The sequence below is a fragment of the Myotis nattereri genome (assembly GCF_964212035.1).
Source record: "Myotis nattereri genome assembly, chromosome: 3".
In the NCBI taxonomy this organism is placed as follows: domain Eukaryota; kingdom Metazoa; phylum Chordata; class Mammalia; order Chiroptera; family Vespertilionidae; genus Myotis; species Myotis nattereri.
The window spans coordinates 130848839-130858956 of NC_138077.1; the positions used below are offsets into that span (position 1 = coordinate 130848839).

The 10118-nt window shown below is 45.5% G+C and overlaps 1 protein-coding gene and 1 pseudogene across 2 annotated transcripts; one reads left to right on the forward strand and one right to left on the reverse strand.

Moving 5' to 3' along the window:
- Positions 1-5468: 5468 nt before the first annotated feature.
- Positions 5469-6077, reverse strand: LOC308515196 (PRELI domain-containing protein 1, mitochondrial-like; annotated as a pseudogene). Its single transcript has one exon. The product of its transcript is annotated as a PRELI domain-containing protein 1, mitochondrial-like (transcript).
- A 1016-nt stretch (positions 6078-7093) lies between these two features.
- LOC308516603 (small ribosomal subunit protein uS15-like) lies at positions 7094-7474 on the forward strand (the record flags this gene model as incomplete). The annotated part of the gene is made up of 1 exon (XM_081087636.1): positions 7094-7474. The coding sequence occupies one exon, from the start codon at positions 7094-7096 to the stop codon at positions 7472-7474; it is 381 nt and encodes a 126-aa protein (XP_080943762.1).
- Between the last annotated feature and the right edge of the window lie 2644 nt (positions 7475-10118).

A 10118-nucleotide genomic window follows, 5' to 3' on the forward strand; every position in this document is an offset into this window, starting at 1 on the left:
TTCACAGCACACATTCACATTTTGCCCCAGGGCTGTGTTAACTATACCTGAAGACACTTAAACCTTGAAGGACATCATGCGAAGTATCCCATTGGTCCACTGCATCAGTAACCTTTCCTAGGGATCACTGTCTGAGTTACTGTTTTGGGATCCAGAGTAACAGTGCCCTGGACCAAGGAGACTACTCAGTAATGAATGAGGTGAGCACAGCACCAGGGTCTGCTGGTCCATATGCCCGCCCCAAATCTCCCGTCCTGGCAGAGACTGAGATAGATTCCTGGGGCACAGCTGGGACTCCAGCTTAGGTTGACACCCTGCAGGGGCTAGCCGCTGTCCTTCAACACGTGGAATACACCTTGGCCTCTGTGGTTACAAAGTGTTTCAAGCATATTGAAACAGAAACAAGGGTCTAGGGTTTTCCTCTAATATTTCCAATTCGTTAGCTTTTGCTGTGATTTGAAATGACTTCAACAGAAAACAAAAGGAGAGAGTAACTTCATTCAATTAAAACAAATTATTGTAATTCAGATATTAACCTGCAGGTGGTGCCATATTACTGCTTTCTCTCCTTTATGTCTGTTGAAATGCCACCATCTTAGTGAGGACCACCTTGTCCACCCTTTTAAAACTGTAGCCTGCTTCTTCTGCCAGGGCCTCTCGCAGTCAGCCTCCCCCTGCTCACTCCCCTCACCCCCTTTCCCAGTGTTTAGTATCTTCTAATATAATATAACTTATTGTGTGTACTGCTTGTTTTGTCTCCCTTCTCCCCACAATAAACCCCATGAGGACAAGGACGCACTGTGTCTGACACATAGTGTTTAATAAATATTTGCTGCGTGAATCAGGAGGCACATGATATAAAACAAGAGGAAGGTGAGGGGGACCCTTGTTTGGGAAATGGCAGTGGTAGGGGACAACAGGAGATGAATGTGAGGAAGCTGTGGAAGAAGTGTGCCTAGAACTTGGTGACTAACTAGAAGGGGGAGTGGGTGGGATTATGGATGACTTCAAGAACTAAGGCTCAACAGCTGGCGGAAGATGCTATGGCTGAGAGCACGAGGCAAGTCTGGTGAGAGGGCTGACCCTGCCGCAGCTGACCAGCAGACCCGCAACGAGCGACAGATGAACAGGTTACTCTGACACACGTTTCTGTGAAAGAGAGGGCTAAGGCACTACTTGACTATCGTACCCTGTTCGCCTGCCTCCTTTGGCTTTTATTGTTATAACAGCTTGAACTAAAATTAACCTCTAGGTACAATTAGCAGCGTAAGTATCCTTGAGAACGTATATGCTTCTACAAGGTTGGGTCTAAAAGACTAAACAGAGATTTTCGCAAAACATACAGGGGATCAGACTGGTTTGGAAAAGTCAAGGTAGAGGCTGCTGCCTTCAGCAAGGTCCCTCCAGAGGCCCCCGACCTTTCAGAGAATCCTCCTTACAGACATTCTAACCAAGGCAGATTGCAGTTTTATTCCTAGTAATTTTCAAAGGGTAGCCAGAAACTCCAGAGAAAATATTCTGTGCTGGGAACATTTAATTAAAAATAATACCTTCTTGTCCTGGCCAGGTAGCTCAGTTGGTTGGAGCGTCATCCTGTATATCAGAAGGTTGCAGGCTCAATTCCTGGTCAGGACATATACCCAGGTTGGAATTTTAATTCCCAGGCAGGGAGAGTAGGGAAGGCAACCGATCAACGTTTCTTTCTCACATCAATGTTTCTTTCTCTCTCTTTCTCTTTCTCTTTCTCTCCCCCTCCCTCTCTCTCTAAAATCAATAAACATATCCTATGGTGAGGATAAAAAAAACCCAAAAACTCCTCCAACCCAGAAAACCTCTCCAAAAAAGGTAGTAGGGAAAGAAAACAGCTTTATTACTGAATTAAGCATTATGTCCCAGTGTGATATACATCACAGGCAATCCAATAAGAGATTAGATATATTACTGTATATAGCCAAGCAGATACAGCCCATGTTCTCAAGATAAATTCATCTTCCAATGAGAGGACAGGATGGCACCATTTGTTACACATGGTTTATCCTAAATTCACCTGGTAGTTATGAGACCATTATAATAACTTGGTTATTATTTAACAGGAAAGGAATAAAGGAAAGACTAGATATATAGGCATGCCGTTTATATAGTTTTGCTAATTTAACACTATCCAAGTCTGTTCCCTATTGATCTATGGGGGAAGAGACTGGACAAAGACAGTTTGGATGCATGTCCAGTAAGGTCTGAGTGATGTGGGAAGGTGCCTACCTGTTTCAGTCACACCTGGGAGCAAGTCAGTGGGCAGAATAGGCATGGCCCCAACAAGGGCCAGAAACCTGAATATTTAAACTTCTGAACAAAGGGAGTTCCTCCCTTTTTGCCTCTCTTGGCCTTGGGCCCTCTGGCCTTTGGGACTCCTGTTGCAAGGGTGCACTCCCCAGCACCCATGTGGCCCATGGCCATGTGGGACCCACACAATGGACCAATGGACTTTCATTAGCCTGAATGCTGACCTGGACCCGGCTGCAACATGGAATGGAAGCTCTGGACACTGGCCTTCCTTTTGGCTCTACTGGAACCCCAGCTGCGCCTTTTCCAGGACTGGGTGAAGGAGCATGAGGAATGTAACTCCACACAAATAAAGCCTTTTACCACATCTCATTCTCCCATAGTGTCTTCTGAAAATGTTTACTTCAGCAGTACCCCAAGAACCTCACACCCACTCATGTCTGGGAAATTTGGCTCACTAATATCTTTGGCAATAGGTAGGGTGACCATCTGTGTTAGTTAATTAGCATTATGCAAAGGAAAAACAAACTTCTCTTATTTTTATGATGCGAGGTAGTTTTGCAACTTGGAGCCAGGCACCTGCTAAAGTAGGTTCTCACTCTCTCCCAGAAACTAGGAGGTAGAGTAAATTTTAAAAAAAGTGGGCAAGGGAGCCACAGGCCAGCACCTCTCTGCTTAATCATGCTTCATGACTGTGTTAGCCACGACGTGACCACTTTGTAGAAATTGGAGACCACAAGCTCAAAATTTTCAATTAAGTCTATGTTATCTATTGCTAATCTGCATGTGGGGAGGGACAATAATTGGGAGAAACACATATATGACTGGGGTTCAATGCCCCAACCCTCATACATCTCGATGTTACAAATATTCATGTGTTCAGCTTAATGAGAACTAGCTCAGTCACTTGAACAGAATGTTATGATAACTGCCTTTCTCGGATCAGTTATCTGTGTTTCCAAGAGCTTCCTTCTCTGCTTCAGTCAGTGGCCATGAATTTCATGTGACACAGGAAAGCTGTGCTGTGTGTCGAGGTGGAAGGGAGTACCTTTGTGACATGAGTACTGATGGAGAGTACCCGGTGACACAGGGAAGATCTGGATGGGGATATCTTGTGACAGAGACAGGTTGCAGAGACGTCTGGCAGATGAGGAAGGTTGGTAAGGAGCAGACTATTGGATATCATTTTTTATTTATTTACTAGAGGCCTGGTGCACGAAACTCATGTGCGGGTATGGTCCCTAGGCCTGGCCTGCGATCAGGGCCATTTTCCCCAACTGCCTGCTCACCAGCCTCACCCCCCGCTGCCACCCACCTCCGGTTTCCTGTTTGCCATCAGGCGATTAGAGCCTGCCAGCCGGGGAAAAGGACCTAGAGGTGGTCAGTGCCCCTCATAGTGACTGATGGAGCGGTCGTTCTGGTTGTTCTGCTGTTAGGGTCAATTTGCTTTTATTATATAGGCTAGAGACCCGGTGCATGGGTGGGGGCCGGCCGGCCTGCCCTGATGGGGTCCCAGGATCAAGGTGGGGGTCCCCGCTGGGGGGCAGGGCTGGCCAGGGCGAAGGGCCGTGGGCATTTGCAGGCCAGCCACACCACTGATTGGGGTGGGGGTCCCGCTGCAGGGCTGGCCAGGGTGAGGGACCATGGGTGGTTTGCAGGCTGGCCATGCCCCTGATCAGGGTGGGGTCCCCACTGGGGGGCAGGGCCGTCCAGGCCGTGGTCATGCTGGTCTCTGGTTGTTCTGGTTATTCCATGATTTCAGTCACTGGGCTTTTATTATATAGGATAAGATTATTTATTTATTATATTATTATTGTTTTAAATCTTTATTGTTGAAAGTATTACATAACTCCCTCATTTTCCCCTATTGACCTCTTCCAGCCTGCTCCTGGGTCTGCCCCCCGCACAGCCAGGCCCTCACCACCCTATTGTCTGTGTCTACAGGTTATGCATATATGCATACAAGTTCATTGGTTGATCTCTTCCCACCCACCCTCCCCTGTCTTCCCTATGAGGTTCAACAGTCTGTTCCATGCTTCTGTGTCTCTGGGTCTGTTTTGTTTATCAGTTTATTTTGTTCATTAGATTCCACATGTGAGTGAGATCATATGATACTTATCTTTCTCTGACTGGCTTATTTCACTTAGCATAATACTCTCCAGTTCCACCCATACTGTTGCAGATGGTAAGAGTTCTTTCTTTTTTATACCTGCGTAGTATTCCACTGTGTAAATGTGCCATAGTTGCTGTTTTTTATACACTTACCTGCTGATGGGCACTTAGGCTGTTTCCAAATCTTAGCTATTGTAAATTATGTGCTATGAACATAGGGGTGCACATATTCTTTCTGAGGGGTGTTTTGGGTTTCTTAGGATATATTCCTAGAAGTAGGATTTTGGGTCAAATGGGAATTTCATTTTTAATTTTTTTTTTTTAAATATATTTTATTGATTTTTTACAGAGAGGAAGGGAGAGAGATAGAGAGTTAGAAACATCGATGAGAGAGAAACATCGATCAGCTGCCTCCTGCACATCCCCTACTGGGGATGTGCCCGCAACCCAGGTACATGCCCTTGACCGGACTCGAACCTGGGACCCTTCAGTCCGCAGGCCGACGCTCTATCCACTGAGCCAAACCGGTTTCGGCTCATTTTTAATTTTTTGAGGAAACTCCATATTATTTTCCATAGTGGCTGCACCAGTCTGCATTCCTACCAGCAGTGCACAAGAGTTCCCTTTTCTCCACATCCTTGCCAACAAATCACTTGTTGATTTGTTGATGATAGCCATTCTGACAGGTGTGAGGTGACATCTCGTTGTCGTTTCCTAGAGTTCCAAATGGGATCAGGGGCAAGAGCACCTTGGGCCCTTGGCTACTGCTACTTACTGTATGAGTCATAATATCTGATGTGCCTCTCACCCTCCAGGCCCAAGGCCAGAGGAAGGAAGTCTGGGATACCTGCCCACCTGATTTTCCCACCTCTTCTCATCTCTACTTCCCATTCTTCTGGAGCCAGAAGGGCAGGCTGCTACCTGCATGAGTCTTCCTCTTTCCAAACTCGCATGTCATAGGTATTTTATTTTATTTTTCAGCCTGGAAGTTGACTTTTAGTCATAAAATATAGGGGGGAGGGCAGAGGGAGTGCAGCAGGTGGTGTGGTGTGCTGCCACACCAGAGTCAGGACTGGCTACACAAGCTGCTGCTGCTGCTTCTTGCTGGCCGCCTTGCTGGCAAGGTCCTTGGCCTTCTCTGTAGCCGCCAGTGCTGTCCCCTTGGCTTCTTTGGCTCACCAAGCGTTTTGGAAGGGGCCTCACCTTGCAGCTTGGCCAAGATGTATTAAAAACCCTTCACTGACTTGGTCACATTGCTTTTGAACTGGGCAGCTCTGGAGAGACTGAATAAGCTAGAGGAGGCCCAAGCTTCCTGGTGGGTTTCGGCGCAGCTGCTGTTATAAAGTTTGCACAGTAAACACATGGTTCCTCCACCCCCGTCAGCCAGGCACGGTTGATGTTCCAGGTGAAGGGGCCATGGTCTGGTTCTGTGGATCCACAATAGAACCCTTCAGGATGTACACCGAGTGAGCAACATTGGCAGGAAATAGTGGCTTGGCCCAGCGGGGCATCCTGTTGGTCTTGCTCAGGAGTCTCCGGGAGAGGAGCTTCTGGTCACCTCCTGGTGCACTATGTCTTCTGTCAATACGTTTGCTATTGAGATTTGGGTACTGCTGCCAGAAGGCAGTGAACACTTGGTCCCAGGAACTCTGGAGCATACTGTGGTCCAGGAAATACTTCACCATTGTCTTGGCCAGGCAGGGTCAGCACCTGAGCAGCATCAGGGATACAGAGCCCGGGGGGCATGCAGAGGCCATGCCAGGCTCGGCGCATGCCCACCAGGCACCAGCTCAGTCACTGCCCCACTGCACCCAACCAACAGCCAACGCCTTGAGGAGTTGTAAGGCCATAGCTATTTTCTCTACACGTTGAGAGTCTGTTATACTAAATAAGAACTATAGGGATTTGGAAAAATCTCTCTCACGTAAAATCTGCCTTTCAAGTCTATTGTTTTGCTGCAAAACCCCATTTTGCATGTGAGAAGCTGAGAAAATGCCTTATTATTTATTTTTCTAATAAATAACCAATGCTAGTCTAATTCCAGGAAATGGGGGCCTTGGGTTGACAAAAGGAAACCATCTACATGGAAAGACAAAAAAGTGGTGAAGGCCTGGGAGGGGCTGGTGCAGGGTGGAAGGGGTCAATGGGGAAAACAACAAAGGGGACATTTGTAATACTTTCAATAATAAAGATAAAATTTAAAAAGAAAGCACATTTATAATTTTTTAAAGAATATAAAATTCTTGTTAGAAGGGTATGAGAATTATTAAATCAACTAGAGGCCCAGTGCACAAAATTCATGTGGGGGGGGGGGCGGTCCCTCAGCCCAGCCTGCACCCTCTCCAATCTGGGATCCCTCTCACAATCTGTAACCACTGGCTCCTAACTGCTCACCTGCCTGCCTGCCTGATGCCCCTAACTGCTCCCCTGCCAGCCTGATGGCTCTAACTGCTCTCCCCTCCTGACCTCATTCCCTTAACTGCCTATCTGCTCTCCCTTTCTCTCCCCATCCTTCAGACCCCCAGCACAGGCTTCTAAGAGCTCTCAGCTGCGGCCCTGCTCCTGTCCTGATTGGTCATTACATGATGGCATCCCAGACAATTTGCATATTCCTCTATTATTATTATTATAGATGTTTTTTAGTGAATTGTTCTTAGAGGAATTAGCACTAGGCTTTTTTTACCGCCTGTCCAGGGCCATCATGGGTCACATGCATGCTCCTGGGAAGGGCCTGTCCCAGTGGGCTCTGCCCTACCTCTGCAGAGTCTCCACCTGGCTGAAATTAATGTCAGATGATCTGAAGGAGCAGATCTACAAACTGGCCAAGAAAGGCCCGACTCCCTCACAAATCGGTGTGATCCTGAGTGACTCACAAGGTGTTACACAGGTAGGTTTTGTGACAGGCAATAAAATCTTGAGAATTCTTAAATCCAAAGGACTTGCTTCTGATCTTCCTGCAGATCTCTACCATTTAACTAAGAAAGCTGTTGCTGTTCCAAAGCATCTTAAGAGAAACAGAAAGAACAAGGATGCTAAATTCTGTTTGATTCTGATCAAGAGCTGTATTTACCGGTTGGCTTGATATTATAAAACCAAACGAGTCCTCCCCCCAATCAGAAATAGTCATCCACAGCCTCTGCCCTGGTTGCATAAAATGTCTATGTACTCAAGTAATAAAATCATTGTTTAATGAAAAAAAAAAAAGAATTAACAAAAGGAGTGTTGACCTAAGTCCATTCTGTTTTCTTGCTTTTAATCTGTCATCTTTTTGCTGTGTATGTGTGTATACATGTGTCTGTGCGTGTATGTATGTTGTTACTTTTAGTGCCTCACTTTTAAAAATGAGTGGGTAACTGCCCTGGCAGGTGTGGCTCAGTTGGTTGAGTCTGGATCCATGCACCAAAAGGTCACCAGTTCAATTCCCATTCCCAGTCAGGGCACATGCCCAGGTTATAGGCTCGATCTTCAGTTCATCAGCAGGGGGCATGCAGGAGGCAACGGATCAATGTTTCTCTCTCACATCCATGTTTCTCTCTCCCTCTCCCTTCTTCTCTCACTAAAATAAATAAAAACATATATTTTTTAATGAGTGGATAACCTAACTTCCCATGAGATTATGTGGAAACAAGGCCTTTAGGAAGTGAAGGTTACATGAGGTATAAAGGTGGAGCCCTTATCCAATAGAATTGGTGGCCCTAAAAGAAGAGAGTTCAAGATGATTGTGAGAACCAAGAGCTCCTGTTTCAACAGCTGACTTTGGGAGAGCTCTTGGATGACCCTCTCTCCCTTCTCTTTCCCTAAGATTTGTAGGACTGCCATTAATGCTTTCATCTGTGGATGTGTTCTCACTGGCACAAGTTGTCAGCACCATGACCGATACCCTCGCCACACTGTCTTGTAGGGAGTGTGCTTCAGACTTACTTGAACTACCTCTGTCTTCCCCTCCTAGGGCTGCCACAGTTTTTTTAGTGTAGAATATCCCATGCAAACTCTGCTCTGGATGCACTTATGTTAAATATTTTTAATTTAAAAAGTTATAATTAAAATTTAAAAAGCATTCTTTGTTTATCTGAAATTCAGATCTAATTGGGTGTCCCATATTTTTATGGCAAACATACTATCTTTTCTACTATGCCCAGCTTTAATAACTGAGAGAACTGGGGCGAGTAAGCTTATTATTTCTTCCAAAACTGGGAAGAAGGCTTTTTATTAGAGCAGCCCCCACCTAAACTTAATCAGTGTGGTTTTATGCACATTTTCTATAACCCAGTGTTCTTTCAGGTTCGGCTTTCTGCACCCATGTTTTCAACTTCAGTACAGGAGCACAGTTAGGTCCCAGTTTTCTGTTAACTGCTTAAGGAATCAACTAGCTTTGCCCTTGAGCTCTCTACTAACCACAAAAATGCATGCCTAAAGGCACTTAGACAACCTGCCCCAGTCTTGGAGATGCTGAATTTTTAAGGGAGTTCAAACTTTGATGCACTCCACTTGAACAGCAATAACTTGGTTGGCTATGGAACAGCCACCTCACTGGGTATTGTTTCTTGTATTGCATCTCTTGAGAATAGTCTTAATTGTTGACAAGTTCCCTCAGTAATGTGAAAAATAATTTCCTCAGTAAATGCATCTTAGTGACAAGATTTACTCTTCATGATTTCTGACCTTGAGCATAGCTCCCAACTAACCTGAGTTGATCAGCCATGATCAGGTCTTCTTAAGACTGAAAAAGCCATTGCTTTCTAAAAATGGCTTCATCACCAAGGAAGAATCTGTGGATCACTTTCCAAGATATACCCTCTTCTAGTTCTGTTTGGGGGAAATTACCTTGATGCAATGCAGCCCCAAGTATTCTACGAAGGCAAGCTATCCCAGAGGTCAGTACAGAAAGACCCACAAATAATTAAATTCTCAAACCATACAGTTTATTATTATTTGTTAAATATATTTTTATTGATTTCAGAGAGGAAGGGAGAAGGAGAGAGAGAAACATCAATGATGAGAGAAACATTGATTGGCTGCCTCCTGCATGCTCCCTGTTGGGGATCAAGCCCACAACCTGGGCATGTGCCCCTGACTGGAATTGAACCTGGGACCCTTCATTTCACAGGCCGATGCTCTATCCACTGAGTCAAACCAGCGAGGGCCATACAGTTTATTATTAAATGACACACATCCCCTGAGTTTGTAAAGAGCCACCTTGTTCTTCATGTCTTTATTCTGTCCAATGGGATCCAGGATGGCTAAATGGTGGCTTGTTCAAGAGTGATGAACCAGAGGACTCAAATGGTGCTGTGTCCACTCGCCTCCACCTCTTGGCTCTAGGACAGGAAATCCCTCCCCCACCCTACCCTCTCCTTTAGGTACTTCCTGTTTCTTCTGTTACTCCTGTCTATCCTCTTCAGGTAAAGTTGCTATATGGCTCACTAGCCTCCCTCCTTTCCTATCAACTCATTTAACAACTGGGAGAAGAAAAGCAGGTGGTAATGGACAAAAACAAAATGGAATACGCATGGCTAAGACAATAGCTTAGAGTTGGGAGACTATTAAAGAAGAAGAGCCTTATGCACGTCTTGTGCCTCAGTTCTCAGAGCTGCTGTTAAGTTGTTAAACCTTTTGTTCAACTCAGCTCAAGAGCCATAAACATCCAGTCATAAAACTGCCACATGGACATATATATGGACTTTACTTTCTTCCTTGTGGTTTTTACCTCCCTCATTTGCATATTA